This window comes from Cyanistes caeruleus, chromosome 17 (assembly GCF_971803275.1).
Source record: "Cyanistes caeruleus chromosome 17, bCyaCae1.hap1.1, whole genome shotgun sequence".
Classification (NCBI taxonomy): domain Eukaryota; kingdom Metazoa; phylum Chordata; class Aves; order Passeriformes; family Paridae; genus Cyanistes; species Cyanistes caeruleus.
The window spans coordinates 9,390,950-9,405,589 of record NC_141717.1 but is presented as its reverse complement, the minus strand read 5'-3'; the positions used below and the strand labels follow the sequence as shown (position 1 = coordinate 9,405,589).

The 14,640-nt window shown below is 38.3% G+C and overlaps 1 protein-coding gene across 2 annotated transcripts in view; it reads left to right on the top strand.

The window, feature by feature from the left end:
* Window positions 1-14,640, top strand: part of DNAH3 (dynein axonemal heavy chain 3) — a 53,767-nt gene that overhangs the window by 23,569 nt on the left and 15,558 nt on the right. For both annotated transcript variants that reach the window (XM_086854693.1, XM_023936708.2), the window contains 20 exons: window positions 251-365; window positions 754-952; window positions 1,946-2,054; window positions 2,391-2,504; window positions 3,595-3,771; window positions 4,811-4,902; window positions 5,295-5,514; window positions 6,327-6,461; window positions 6,805-6,916; window positions 7,472-7,713; window positions 8,305-8,405; window positions 8,484-8,589; window positions 9,632-9,761; window positions 9,965-10,201; window positions 10,583-10,686; window positions 11,652-11,946; window positions 12,396-12,575; window positions 13,617-13,740; window positions 13,832-13,988; window positions 14,434-14,577. In XM_086854693.1, the coding sequence (XP_086710819.1) occupies window positions 251-365; window positions 754-952; window positions 1,946-2,054; window positions 2,391-2,504; window positions 3,595-3,771; window positions 4,811-4,902; window positions 5,295-5,514; window positions 6,327-6,461; window positions 6,805-6,916; window positions 7,472-7,713; window positions 8,305-8,405; window positions 8,484-8,589; window positions 9,632-9,761; window positions 9,965-10,201; window positions 10,583-10,686; window positions 11,652-11,946; window positions 12,396-12,575; window positions 13,617-13,740; window positions 13,832-13,988; window positions 14,434-14,577 (3,093 nt within the window). The remainder of the gene's footprint in view (window positions 1-250; window positions 366-753; window positions 953-1,945; window positions 2,055-2,390; window positions 2,505-3,594; window positions 3,772-4,810; window positions 4,903-5,294; window positions 5,515-6,326; window positions 6,462-6,804; window positions 6,917-7,471; window positions 7,714-8,304; window positions 8,406-8,483; window positions 8,590-9,631; window positions 9,762-9,964; window positions 10,202-10,582; window positions 10,687-11,651; window positions 11,947-12,395; window positions 12,576-13,616; window positions 13,741-13,831; window positions 13,989-14,433; window positions 14,578-14,640) is intronic.

Genomic DNA, 14,640 nt, shown 5'->3' with positions numbered 1-14,640 from the left:
TGTCAACCAGACCCTGGCACTGAATGCCATATCCAGTCTTCTTAAACACCTCCAGGGACAGTGACTCCACCACCTCCCTGGGAAGCCCCTTCCAATGTCTAATCACTCTTTCTATGCAGAAATTCTTCCTAATATTCAATGTAAACTTCCCTGGTGCAGCTTAAGACCATGTGCCCTTGTACTGTCACTTGTTACCTGGGAACTGCTGGCTACAGCATCACATTAATGCTTGTGTTTGTTTCTGTGACAGGATTTCTTGGAGAAGAGCAACCTACAGATCAAGGACATAGTTGAGTTAGTGAGAGGAAAGCTGTCCAGTGGGGCCCGGCTGACCCTCGGAGCTCTCATTGTCATCGATGTGCACGGTACTGTGCAGCTCCTGCTGCCCCTGGGCCATCTGGGGCAGTGCTGCTGTCATTAGCTGCGTGGACTATTGGAGAGAGGCACCTAAAATGTTTTCTCTAACTTGAATCAGCCTTACAGAGTTATTGCTCAGTTCTTTGGGCAAATGAGGATTGCTCAGTTCTGCACAAGGGTCTCCCATCTATTTAGAACAGAAACTGTAATCTAGTTACAATTCAGCTGATTCCCTATGCAAAACAATTGCAAATTCCTCTCTAACATGAAAACCAGCCTCTAAGCATTGAATTGCTTTTACATAGCTCTAAGTAAATGTTACTTTAAAGTGGTTTTAAGTAAACTACCACAGTAGAAGAGTAGATTTTTTTAAACAATCTGTGTCTTACTCTGCAGCTCGTGATGTGGTCTCAAAATTGGTTGAAGACAAAGTCACAGATCTGAATGACTTCCAGTGGATTTCTCAGCTGAGATACTACTGGGCAGAGAATGATGTGATAGTGAGAATGATCACAACAGAAATGAAATATGGTTATGAGTATCTGGGCAATTCGCAACGTCTGGTTATAACCCCACTGACAGATCGATGTTATAGGTAAAGACATATTGTCTGTGAATAATGTTTTCTTTTTTTGGATTGATCTGTACTTACTTTCATTTGTTCTAGTTAATAATAGGAGGATAATAATAGGCTAACATTTTCCTGTAGATTTTTTGCAAATACGGTAAAAATATTTACAATGTATAGGCTTCTACACCAGGAGGGTAATAGATTCTACTGTATCCAAGAAGGTGCTTCTGAAAGGAGGCTGCAGCAAATGGTATTGGTACTGCAAAGAATTCTACAGTAGCACTGGTCAATTAATTTATCTTAAGTATGACACACAGTTTGGGTATGCCTGCCTGTAAGATAAATGAGGTAATTATAGAGCCCTAGACAGATACAGTTAGCTTCCTGTTCCTCTTGCTTGCAAGAGGTTGTAATAGAAATACTTCAATCCTCAAGGTTGAAATATTCAAAGGCATTTGGAATTTCAATTCTGGCGAGCCCTCAAGACAGGAGTGAAAGCCTTTCAATGAGGATTTTGTAAAATAATCAGATCACTCCAGTGTTAACAGGGATCTCATTTTAGTAAGATGTTCACTTGAAAAGCAATGTGATTCCCAGGTTTTTGTAACAGCCTTTATGCTTTCTCATCAATTTCTAAAGATTGGCTGAATTTATAAAGCCAGCTTGAAGCTCTTGCCATTTCAAGTGCCACTTGAGGGAAATGTGTGCTTTTGTAGACTCTACCATCTTGCTCATGGCACTGTTCATTTTCTTGTGTGATTGAGGGTATACAAGGTGGATGCATGTAATAAAAGCCTTGATATTCCTTTTAGGCCAAGTGACCAAATGTGACCTTCCATAGTTAGGAATCACTTATGAGACAATACTGGGTTTTTAGGGCAAGCTGCAAAATCAGTAGATTGTAGTAGTAAATTGTTTTCAGGAGAGAGCCTGTATGGAAAATACTTATCAATCCATTCAGAAACAATCTGACGTTAAAGATTGCTATTTCTAATGCCTGTGTTCTTGATAATGTAGGACATTAATGGGTGCCTTGAAATTAAATCTTGGTGGTGCTCCAGAAGGGCCTGCTGGAACTGGCAAAACAGAAACGACTAAAGATCTAGCAAAAGCAATAGCTAAACAGGTACCAACCCCGCCTTTTTCTTATTTTTTATTTTTTAGTTTTCACTGTTTATGTTTGGATATGTAGGTATTTCTTAAAATGCAATTCTTAAGCAAGTGCTGCTTGTTTTGTAGCTATTCATTTACAGTTGCTCAAAGGTCTTTCCCACCTAATGATTCTGTTCTTTATTCATGGGAATAGTTGGTAACAAGCTCACATTTAGGACTGTGTCTATATGACATCCTGGTTTTCTAATCCAAAACTAGCAACAGTAATCCCTTCCCATTTTAGATGCTAAGAATTTTATAGTGGACTTTATGGTAATACTGAGACATGTTCTCTGTGTTTTTGTTGTAGTGTGTTGTCTTTAATTGCTCCGATGGCCTCGATTACAAGGCGATGGGCAAGTTCTTTAAGGGGCTGGCACAAGCTGGGGCGTGGGCCTGCTTTGACGAGTTCAATAGAATTGAGGTAATGTTTTAACTCAAATAAAATGAGAAAGCTTTAATTTAAGACACAAGAAGTTTTAGATTTAGACATGACAGCATTATTGCAAATTTTCTGCTTTTACTAGTGGTGAGACCTCTTTGTTTTGACAGTGACACAGACATAGGCACTTGGCTGCCTTCTCTAGAAGTACGTGCCTACCTGTACTGTGTTGAGAAAGTGTTGTGTTCTGGGTCAATTTAGCTGAAAAAAAAATGTTCCTTTACAATTTTTTCTTGTGTCACTCATTTGTTGGGAAAAAAATGTTCTTGTCTTCTCCTTGAGAAATCAAGCTACAGCTGTGGAGTTGCCTGTGTCTATGTTCAGCACAGGACAGACAAATGCCAGTGGAAGGATTTATGTAATGACTAGAGCTGAGTGTCACTAACTGAGTGACTTGATTATCAAGCTGTGTAAACAGACACATCTAATTCTCCCCTTGATCTTACTCTGGTCTTTTTGGTTTTGCTTAATTTGGTCACTAATGACTTTGGATAAGTTTTATTGTTACTTTGATAAAATTTTATTTCAGTACATACTAGTAAATGTGAAAATTTTATGAAATTCTATTTTGTATGTATTAGTTTCTTTAACTCCTTAATTTTTCCATTTTTTCTGCTGTAGCTTATTTTCTTGTGAATTCAAATATTAGCATTTCTTTTCCAATATTCTGTTTATACTTTAAAACAATCAGCAGCCATACCTATTGTTTGCCCTCAGTTTTGGCCATTGAGTGAAATCAGTTTTTCTGGAGAGCCTAAACTCTTTCTGTGTCTGAGTTGAAGGGAAAGTGCTTTTAGAGGCCTCCAGAGGGAGTTCCTGTCCAGCTAACTTGGATGTCTACGTTCAGACACACGGTATTTCCCTGAGGAGGCTTTTAGAAGCCTCTGTTGGCTGAGTAGAGAATAGTGGCACTGACTTTCAGGGGATCTCTCAAATAGGCAGCTAATGCATAGGCTCAGGGTGATTTTTCCCTAGAGGAACACAAATACAGCCATGAAAACATGTAAACAAAACCATTTTAAATTGGTTCTCCAAGTGTCTTATGTTTTCCAATCTGTTCTGTCTGTATTAGGTTGAGGTATTATCTGTAGTTGCCCAGCAAATACTCAGCATCCAGCAAGCTATAATTCGCAAACTCAAAACATTCATCTTTGAAGGGACAGAGATCTCTCTTAATCCCACATGTGCTGTATTTATTACGATGAATCCTGGCTATGCTGGAAGGGCAGAGTTGCCTGATAATCTGAAGGTAAGTCTGAAATCCTGCTTTCTTGGAAAAATTAACCTGAATTTGCAGGTTCTAGTCTATAGTAATAAAAAAAGTCATCAGTGAAATACTAAACTGATGTGTAATGGTTGCTTAAGGAAGAAAAACGCAATCACTCTGAACAGTCCCTCTCTTTCTACTTCTGCTGAGCATGACCCCATATGCTCTGGAATATCCCTGGGTCAGCTGTCCTGGCTGTGTCCCCTCCCAGCTCCTTGTGCACCCGTTCTCCTGGCCGGTGTGAGGGGTGAGGAGCAGAAAAGTCCTTGACTCTGTGTAAGCCCTGCTCAGCAATAACTAAAACATCCCTGAATTATCAACACTTCCAGCACAAACCCAAAACACAGCTCAGGCCAGCTCCTGTGAAACAATTTAAGTCTACCCCAACCAATACCAGCAGAACTGATAATCTATTCAAGTGTATCCCGCTGTGCTTTTTGTGAAGCTTTAGTAAATAGTTAAGGTTGTACAAAATGCACAGAAGAAAGGTCTCAGTCTAATCATATTGGTAGCAGTTTACAGCATTAACTGTGCTCTCTCTAATTGGAAATTCTCTGGGTTTACAATGGCTTGGTGATCCAAATCCCAATTTAAATTTATTATAACTTTGAGACATTTTCTAACTTCTGCTGAGACACTATGGAAGACTGATATGGTCCTGGTTCTTTTTCTAACATTGCCACAATTCTTTGCATGATCTTTTACAAGGCATTAACCACACCATGTGCTAGTTTGTCTGTTATGAAAGTGAGATGAATATCACTTCCCTTTTCCTCTATTCATAGTTCTTTAGAATTGACTCTTTCTAAGCATTTGTTACTGCAGTGCTTAGCACAGACCTCTTGAACCTCTTGATAAGATCAGAATAGAATAGAATTCTAAAGAAGTCTCATAGATTTCAGATGATTCATGAATTCTTTGCATTCGTGAATTTATGGAGAGATGCTATTCTTACAAAATAGGCACAATTTATTACAATATTCCATAGTCAAAAGCTGGCATCTTACTTTTTTCCTTACAGGCACTGTTCCGAACGGTTGCCATGATGGTCCCAGATTATGCCTTGATTGGGGAAATTTCACTTTATTCCATGGGATTTCTGGACTCTAAGAGGTAAGACATGCTGAATTTTTTACCTTTGTTGAGTGTGATATACCTCATTCCTCTATGAGGCATATATGGGCAGCTGTCTGTGTTTTGTTTCTCTAGAAAGTACTTTTTCCTGCTTTCTTGTCAATCCTCACTTACCACCTCATGTTGCCAGATGTGCACTTCTACACAGAATCATTTAGAAAATGTACCAAAATATCAAACAGAATTCCTAGATGATGCACACATTCTCTAGTATGGCATAATCTACAGTCTTTCTTCCCAGGTATCTTGGGCCATCTTGTCAGCTGCTGTGTCTTAGAATCACTGCAGATACTTTGTATATACAGGAAAGTAAATTTTTTTCCTTGCATGCTGAGATATTTTCACTCTACATAATATTTTACTATCCACAGTCTTGCCCAGAAAATTGTAGCCACTTACCGTTTGTGCTCAGAGCAGTTGTCATCTCAGCACCACTATGATTACGGAATGCGTGCGGTGAAATCTGTCCTGACAGCAGCAGGGAACCTAAAACTGAAGTACCCAACTGAAAATGAAAGTGTGTTGTTGCTTCGGGCTTTGCTGGATGTTAATTTGGCCAAGTTCTTGTCCCAGGATGTGCCACTGTTTCAGGTAAGGTATCAGACCAGTGTGTTTCAGGTTTTCTGATGATGAGATCCATTGTAAGAACTGAGAGAAACAGGTCATTATCTTAATTTAGAACAGTTTGATCTAGATGATGCCACAGTGTACAGTTATTTCAGTCCATGGATCTGGAGGAACTCTGGCTCTGTTAGGATTATTTTGAAAAGCAAACTTTCAGTGGTTCTTTAAAGTCATTCTACAAAATGTTTTAAATGATATCTTGTTAAAAATCGTCTTCTGCTGTTTCATTAGTGGAAATCATTCTTTGAAGTTTGTATTCTGGCTTTGTGCTCCAAAAGAGATGTGGGTAATTAAGTTAAGGTCAATTAGAAATTCGAGTTCAGAATAAAAATGGCAAAGTTTCTGTTTGCTTGCTGCTTTAATAGAAAATAAAGACCATGTTAAGCTACAAAGCAATCAATATTGAAGACTAAAAGCTAGGATACAAGCACAGCCAGAGTCCTTGTTCTGAAATTTTGGAACACATACCCGTCTATTTAATCACTGAAATTCTTTCAACTACTTTCACATCATTTTGTGTAATCCTGATGGGGGCAAATTTGCAAATGTTAAGCTTCTTTTTACAATAGCAGTGTGTTTATGAGGACTGCAGACACAGATTTCTATTTCATGTATATAGAATACTTCCGTGGCTATGGTTTGCCTAAAAGTTAGTTTTATCCAGCTGAGGACATTTGGTTTTAAGCTCCTGTTATCTGTGTGAACATTGTTTTACTTGGGAATTTTCTCTTTTTGTAGCCTGTGTTTAAATAATGTTCTATTCTGTCTTTCCTTAACAGGGTATCATATCTGACCTGTTTCCTGGAGTGGTTCTTCCTACACCAGACTATGACTTATTTATCAAGGCACTAACTGAAAATATTGAAAAATTGAATCTTCAACCAGTGCCATGGTTCATTGGAAAAATTATTCAGGTTTATTTTCACGTACTTCTGGGGAGGAAAAGCACAAGAGCAGAAACACTCTTCATTTACTGTCTGTGTCATGATGAATATCTAGTAGTTTCCTTAACAATTAATGGACTATTACAAATGTCATGATTTTAATGAGTAAAAATCATGGAATAAAAGCCTGCTTTGGTCATAGTGATTTTGTAACTCAGACAGTCTGTGAAGGAGCTAATGTGTGCAGCCAGCAGAGTGCAGAGATTTGGTTGTGTCACATCTGAATGCAGGAGAGTGACTGCTATTTTCATTCACATAACATGTAACACTTGCTTTTGTGCCATGTTAAGGAGTGGCTCTCCTTCACTGGCAGGTGTACGAGATGATGCTGGTGCGCCATGGTTTCATGATTGTGGGAGATCCTATGAGTGGGAAGACCAGTTCATACAAAGTGCTGGCTGGAGCCCTGGCTGATTTGTGTGCAGGTAACATTGTTCAGCCACAAGCTGCTCACTAAATGAAATCAATTCTATGACTGTTATTTTTCCTTTGCTGAGATATGCCCAGGTTGTTAATTGTCTTTATATTCTTCTTTCTTGACTGTAGAATTTCTATTAATTGAGTTATTTTTGTCTGGTAAGTTTGTCTGATAGTATTTTTGTCTACATCTACTGGAACAGGAAGCCATACTAATAGCTATGTTTATGCTTTTCTGAATTTTGTTAGTCATTTTATTTGTGTATAATACTCTTGAAACAATTAGCTCTGATAGGATATTGTAAGTAGCTCCCATAAATACATGAAATCTATGCTGCTCTGCTTTTTCTTTTTTTCATTGTTTTTTTACAGCAGACTTCTTCCTTGCCTTGTACAAGTAAGGAAATTTCTTATTTACTGCTACCTAGATGCCAAATATTTGGGGTTTTTTGCTTTGAGCTAGAGTAGCTCAAGATCAGGATCCTCAGGCATCATCTTGTTCAGCTGTTGAATAAAACTAACCTATAAAATTCTCAAACTCATGTATTTGCCTTTTTACTCAGCGAATGCCATGGATGAATTTGCTGTTGAATACAAAGTTATTAATCCCAAAGCCATTACTATGGGGCAGTTGTATGGCAGTTTTGATCCTGTAAGTCATGAGTGGTCTGATGGAATTCTTGCAAAGGCCTTCAGGGAACAAGCATCTTCTACCACAGACGATCGCAAGTGGATTATTTTTGATGGCCCTGTGGATGCAGTTTGGATAGAGAACATGAACACTGTGCTGGATGATAATAAAAAGGTAGCCTAATATTTGCCTGTAGCCTTGTCCTTGAATAAACATACTTAATTTTAGTTGTAGCAATATTGTTACTACATTAGTCAAAGGAGGTGTGAAATTCAGGAAAGGCTGATGTGCCTAAAAGCACTGTTATATTTCCCCAGTTGTATGAGTGGGTTTAGATGGTATTAGATAATATTAACCCATTACTTCTCCCTAGGAGCCTTGTGTTGCTCCTTCTTTATTGAAATGATGTTGATCATTGAGACTTTTTTATTGACCCTTTTAGGAAGATGAAATGCTTGGACTCAGTTCTGTGACTGAAAACTGAACTTGCTTAAATTATGTCGAGAATAAATAAATTTTTAAAAAGCTGAAGGTCATAACTCTTTTCTCTTGCAGAGTTATTTAAAGTTCTGTGTCTCTGCAAGCTTTACAGTAAGACAGGGAAAAGTTGAGACAAGGTCATAAAATATCATGTATTGGAAGGATACAAATGAATTAGGAGTGACACTAAGTGAAATGTTCAGTGATTTTATGACAGACATTGCTTTTACTGTATGATCAGCACTGACATGACTAGACCATGTTTATGTGATGCTCTTCTTCCAGTTATGCTTAATGAGTGGTGAAATAATTCAGATGAGCTCAAAAATGAGTTTAATCTTTGAGCCGGCGGACTTAGAGCAGGCATCTCCAGCCACTGTCAGCAGGTAACGTGAGAGCATTCAAGCTTGAACTGCCCCACCTTGCACGTGTATTCCTCTACCATAGGTGTTTGATCTTCCCAGGTGTGGTATGATCTATATGGACCCACAACAGTTAGGCTGGAAGCCACTGAAGGATTCCTACATAAAAACTCTGCCTCCAAACCTGCAGGAAGAACACCTAGAGCTGGTACGAGACTTCATTTTTGCACAGGTCTAATTTAAGATTAAGTTAATCTAAGATTAACTATAAGGTGACATTCACAGTTTGCCCACTTGAAGGCAGGCATGCAGAATCAAAACTTTTTTATTATTACCATTACAGTTTAGTCTTCAAAGTCTGTTTCACCTCATTGCTTGTATCAAGGAGAGTTCTTTGTGCTGTGTATTGTACGATGTTTTCTGTAGATGCAAATAAAAATAGGTGTTGATGAGAATCAGCTTTTAATGAAAATTTAAAATCCCTATTATTGGACATTAAAATCTAGTAACATAATTGGAATGATATTAAGATTGGAGCTGTAGAAAACTTACATGATTTGAGAAGACTCCCTTTGAGTTTTTTCAGGAAATTAGAATCAAATTCCAAAGAAGTACCAAGACTAGAAGAGCTCTTTCTTTATAGTTTTCTTACTTCATCAGAGTAAAGCAATTATTCCTTAACCAACAGATAGCCTGACCTTTTAGTGCAACTCCTTGAGTACTAGTCCCTGGGAAAAGGGTAGGTCATGGTTCTGTCCTGTTTTCCAGTTTGAGATGCCACCAGCCACAGTGAGTATTTACCCACATGCTGTGGCACTCCTGCAGGCACCAGTCAGCCCCAGCATGCTGGAATTCCTGCTGGGGCACAGTATCTGGGCTGGGCCCTCTGTAGGGGGCCTCTTTTTAAGGGAGGATGAAACCCTTACCTTTGTTTCTGTTGGAATAATTTTGTTGTTGCCTAAGTAAGACAGGAGTCTCTCTAGGCTGAGCTTCTGCTCTGCTGTCTGGATTAGTAACTGGGTAACAGAATTCCCACTGAAAACTTCTCTGTGCTAAAAGCAACTTGTTTTCACCATCAGAGAGTGATAGTGTGACTGTAAACATTTCAGTACTGCCTCACACGGGCCTTTTCCTGATCCCTCTGCCAAGCTGGACAGTTTCTGATGCCTTATGTTTGATTGAATTGAGGAACAGTGGGGAATGTGGAGAGTCCTGCATTGTCACATAGCTGTTTCCTTTTCTCCTGGTAGGTCAATAACTTATTTATGTGGCTAGTTGAGCCCTGTTTGGATTTTATTGACCATCATTGCAAAGTCATTGTAAAAACATCCTCTATTCACCTGGGTTACAGCTTAATGAAACTCTATTCTTCTCTCCTTGGTAAGTACCCTAAGCTGCCTTGTTTTTATTTCAGTTTTTCTTTTTTTTTCCTGCCATGTTCCAGGACAAAATGTAGGTTATAAGATGCAAGGAAAAACCAAAGGAATTCCTTAATGTTGAGAATACTTTTGCAAAAACACATTTTGAATTGGGATTTATGGTTATTACTGGCATTTAACTAAAATTCAAAATATGTGTTTTAGATGAAATAAAGGAATCCAATGAAGAGGACAGTGAAACCATGTCTCCTCATCAAATCACCTCGTGGCTGCAGGCCCTTTTCCTTTTTGCTTTGGTGTGGACAATTGGAGGGATCATCGATGCAGACAGCAGAAGAAAATTTGATTCATTTTATCGCAACTTGCTCAATGGAATGAATGAGGAAAACCCACGCCCTAAAAATGTGAAGCTTAACAAAAACAATATCTTCCCAGAAAAAGGTGCTTCTTCATAACTGCTTGGCTCTTTATAAAGCAGTAAGAAAGCTTGGCACTTAGTGTGCCTGGCAGATGTTGAGTCTGCAGCAGAGTCACCATCTGCCAAGCCTTGGGCTGCACAGTTGGGTGTCCTTTCCTGGCTCTTTTAACCAGGAGTAGCATATGCCTCCTGTTGTACTCAAACACTGTGGCTGAATCTGACCTAAAATAATATGGTGATGATAATGGCAGTGGGGGGTGTGACTGGGGGGGGTGGGGGAGTATTTTGTGTGCTAGAAAGCTTCCATTATCTCACAGTTTTGGAAATCTCACACTAAAATTGCTGAAGTTTATTTTTATAATTTAATCAGTGGGTTTTCCTATGTTGTGTTTTTCAATTAACAGGGAGTGTTTATGACTTCTATTTTAACAAGCATGGCCACGGGCAGTGGAACATGTGGACAGACTACATCACAAAGGAAGAGCAAGTTATCGCCCCAGGGGCTAAGGTGCACATTGGTATCTTTACTATGGAAAATAATTATTTGACTAAATAATTAGGAGGTATAAATAACTATATTAGGCTGTTTGATGATTGCTTTGCAACATTTCATTAGCTCCCTTTCATGCTTTTAACTCAATTCTAGTACCACTAGCTCTGAAGTTCAGCACTGCAGGTGCACATGGAGCCCTGAGGTTGCCTGGTGGTTAAAATTTGGGTTCTGCTTTGTTTTCTAACAGCATTTGATACTGGGGAAACCATGGTGGGTAAAAGACACAGCCTGAATTTCCATGCCTTCATTTCTGTTTTCAGGGGTTGATCTCTTGATATTGGAGTATGAATTAGAGAAAGCAAGCAAAAAGACTTACTTTGGGATGTGGGGAGCAGTACTGAGAGTGCTGGATCCCTTCCATTGCCAAATAAGGGCACTCAGATTTTGATGGCAGCTGTGAACTGAATGGAAGAGAAGCACAAGAGAGATCTGCAGATGAAATTTCAAGATAACTTAAGCTTTTTCAACTTTTTATTCCACTGTAGTTGCAATTGTCTTGTCTATTAAGTACATGAGAGATGCAAGACTACATTTCATTCTGCTGCTGAAAATGTTTTCTCAATATCAAATCCACAGCTGCTAACTATAAAAAATGAGGAAGAGAAAAAAAATTCCTTCTAGTATTCCTTTCTCTTTGCCCAGTAAGACAGCTCAGCCATACTGATCTCTGTAGTCCTCCAGGCTTTATATAATGTCTGTGAACCACAATATAGGTAATACTACTGACTGTATGAGCCCTGAACAAGGAGTGGGGCCATAGTATTTACTAGAACCTTGTTATAGCTTAGGTTTTCAGAAAATAGAAAATTTTTTAAATGCATTTGTGCTACAGGGTTCCTGTAGTTGCTTGCAAATATTCATGTTGATTAAGGTATTAGATGTTTGATTTTCATGCTTTATTTTACTTTCCTGTGTAACAGGTATCTGAGCTGATCATTCCAACAATGGAAACTGCCAGACAAATGTTTTTTCTTAAAACATATGTGGAGCATAATGTCCCTTTGCTTTTTGTGGGTCCCACTGGCACTGGAAAAACAGCTATAACAAACAACTTTCTACTAAAACTTCCAAAGGAAAAATACATCCCAAGTTTCATCAACTTCTCTGCAAGAACCTCTGCTAACCAGACCCAGGATATTATTATGTCTAAGCTGGACAGAAGAAGAAAAGGATTATTTGGACCTCCAGCAGGGAAAGAAGCTATAATTTTTGTGGGTAAGACATATTTTTTTAATTTTTTAAAAATAATTTCTATTCTGGGTTTAGGCAAAGAGACTAATAAATTTGGATTGCCTTAGTGCTTTTTTCAGGCATTCAGAGAATTCTAGAATCTCTTGAGTTGGAAGGAACCCACAGGGATCACCAAAGGATTAGCATTGCTCTTGTTGAGAGATCTAAGTGGTGGTTGTCTTCAGAATAGTTCTTAGAGTTGCAGTGGGACATGGCATGAAATAAAACAAAATCACCAGCCACACTAAGTTAATCCATCACCCCTAATTATGCCTGTGAGGTGTAATGTTATTTGATTTTGGTTAGTTCAATGGGAAGCAGGAATAACAACACATTGTCTTTTTCTACCTCTAGTTCAGTTATTTTTCCTTCTTAGAAGAAAACTGAATTCCTAAACACTGAGGATTTTTATTCAATGTTTGTGTTCTCCACAGATGACCTAAATATGCCTGAAAAGGAAATGTATGGAGCTCAGCCAGCTATTGAGCTTCTCAGGCAATGGATTGATCATGGGCACTGGTACGACAGGAAAGATGCATCCCACATCAGTATCATAGATGTCCTGCTTGTCACAGCTATGGGTCCCCCTGGGGGAGGCAGGAATGACATTACAGGTAGGAAATACACCTGTGGCAGGTGGTTATCTAGCTGACTGAAGTTAAGGGGTGGGTTCAGGTTTGTTGATGGCAAATTCTACATTTATCTGTGACTGGTGTATCTACAGGTGCATTCACTGAGTGGGTCATTCCAAGTACAGGTCTGTTATGTTCAAGTTCAAATCTATACCTTTACCAGAGGGAGTTTAATCAACATTAGAAAATGTGTTTAGTGTTGATTAAATTGTGAATGTCAAAATTTATTCTAAAATTAGCAATGGAGGATATTTCAGTTTTCTGTTCTTGGAAAAGGGAGGGAGAATACATCTGCTTGCCATGTCTCTGGCAAGTCTTTTCTGAAGTTGTATCTCCTGCTGCTAAGGTAGGCTGCCTGCATTTATTTACAAGAATGTCACCTGCAAGTCCATGATTCCTGTCACAGCACCATAAAGGAGGTTGTATTTTCTAATGAAAAAATTATGTAAATAAAAGTCCTAATGTAGCTGCAGCTACATTGTTATAGACTATATACAGCTGCATTGTTATAAGGCACTTCGTGCTGCTTTGCTTCTTATAAACACCGTGATACAGAAATGACTGTATGTGTTCTAAAGAGGCTTTCTGAAAATAACCCTTCTGATATAGCTAAATTTCTAAAATATACTCATGTATAGACTGATTCTTTTTTCAGTGAAAGCAAATAATAAGATACTTGACTTTGTAAAGTTTTTACTGTGTCATATAATCAAGAAGGCTGAGGTGAGCTGAAATTTTAAATTGGGTAATAGCGGCCTTTTAATGGAGATTCATGTTTTACATATTCAAAACAGTTGTTAAATACTTAAATTTCTATCAGTTAAATACTGATAGAAAATGTAAACCAGTTTATATTTCTTTTGCTTCAGTGCTAGGGAAAAAATTTGCCAGAATCAAAATAATGAAGCTTGTACCAGATTCAAATGTTCTTTTAGTAACAGGCAAACCTAGAAGACGGTAGCTGAAAGGTGGAAAAATATTTGAAGATTCAAATCTCTCTGCATCCTTCTGTGTGTCTTATAGGACGCTTCACACGGCACTTGAACATTGTCTCTATCTGTTCTTTCAATGATGATATTTTAAGCAAGATATTTACTGCAGTTACTGACTGGCACTTTGGCAAAGGCTTTGATGCTTCATTTTTGAGGTAATGGGATCTATTTCCTGTAGCACCTTTGTTGTCTTTTCCCCGTGATTTATCTGCAGAAGTTACAATTGTATTTCTTTTCCTTCTTAAGGCTGGGTAAGATGATGGTCCAAGCGACATCAGTGCTTTATAAATTGGCAGTGGATAATTTTCTTCCAACTCCCTCAAAATCCCACTATGTCTTTAATCTGCGGGATTTTTCCAGGGTTATTAAAGGAGTTCTGCTCTGTCCACACACTCATTTGCAAGTAAGTTGTAGTTTAATTATGTTGATGTAGGAGAGAGCACTGAAAAAATTAAATTATTTTCATAATACATGAACTGTGATTTCAATAGATTTACAGCGTTTAAGATCAGAATAGTCCCTGAATTCCTAGTTATGTGTTTTCTGTCTGTCTCTGAGGGAGAGAGCGGTCATTTTGTTAAAACAATTTCATTTGATATAGTAGAGAAAAATGCTTTGACACGAGAGTCCCAGTTTGTGCTGGCAGGAAGGACAAGATGGTAACTAGGTGAGGAATCCAGTTAAGTTAGCAGATGCTGGGCCATGTGCTGAATGGCTTGGGATCAAAAGATTCCCACTGAGTTTAGTACAAGGTATAGCAGAGTCCAGATGGACATTTCTAACCTTTTCTTTTTGAATAAATCCTGCCTGAGCTATATTTACCTATTTTTTTGTATTTACATTTTCAGGATGGAGATAAACTGATCAGACTTTGGGTTCATGAGGTTTACAGAGTTTTCTATGATCGCTTGGTTGATGAGGATGACAAGAATGTTTTCTTTCAGATGGTACAAGAGACAACATTAAATAGCTTCAAACAGAACTTTAATAAGGTATTTTTGGGTAATGTGCTGGGACCAAGGTGATACTGATGCATTTTCAGAAATACTTAAATA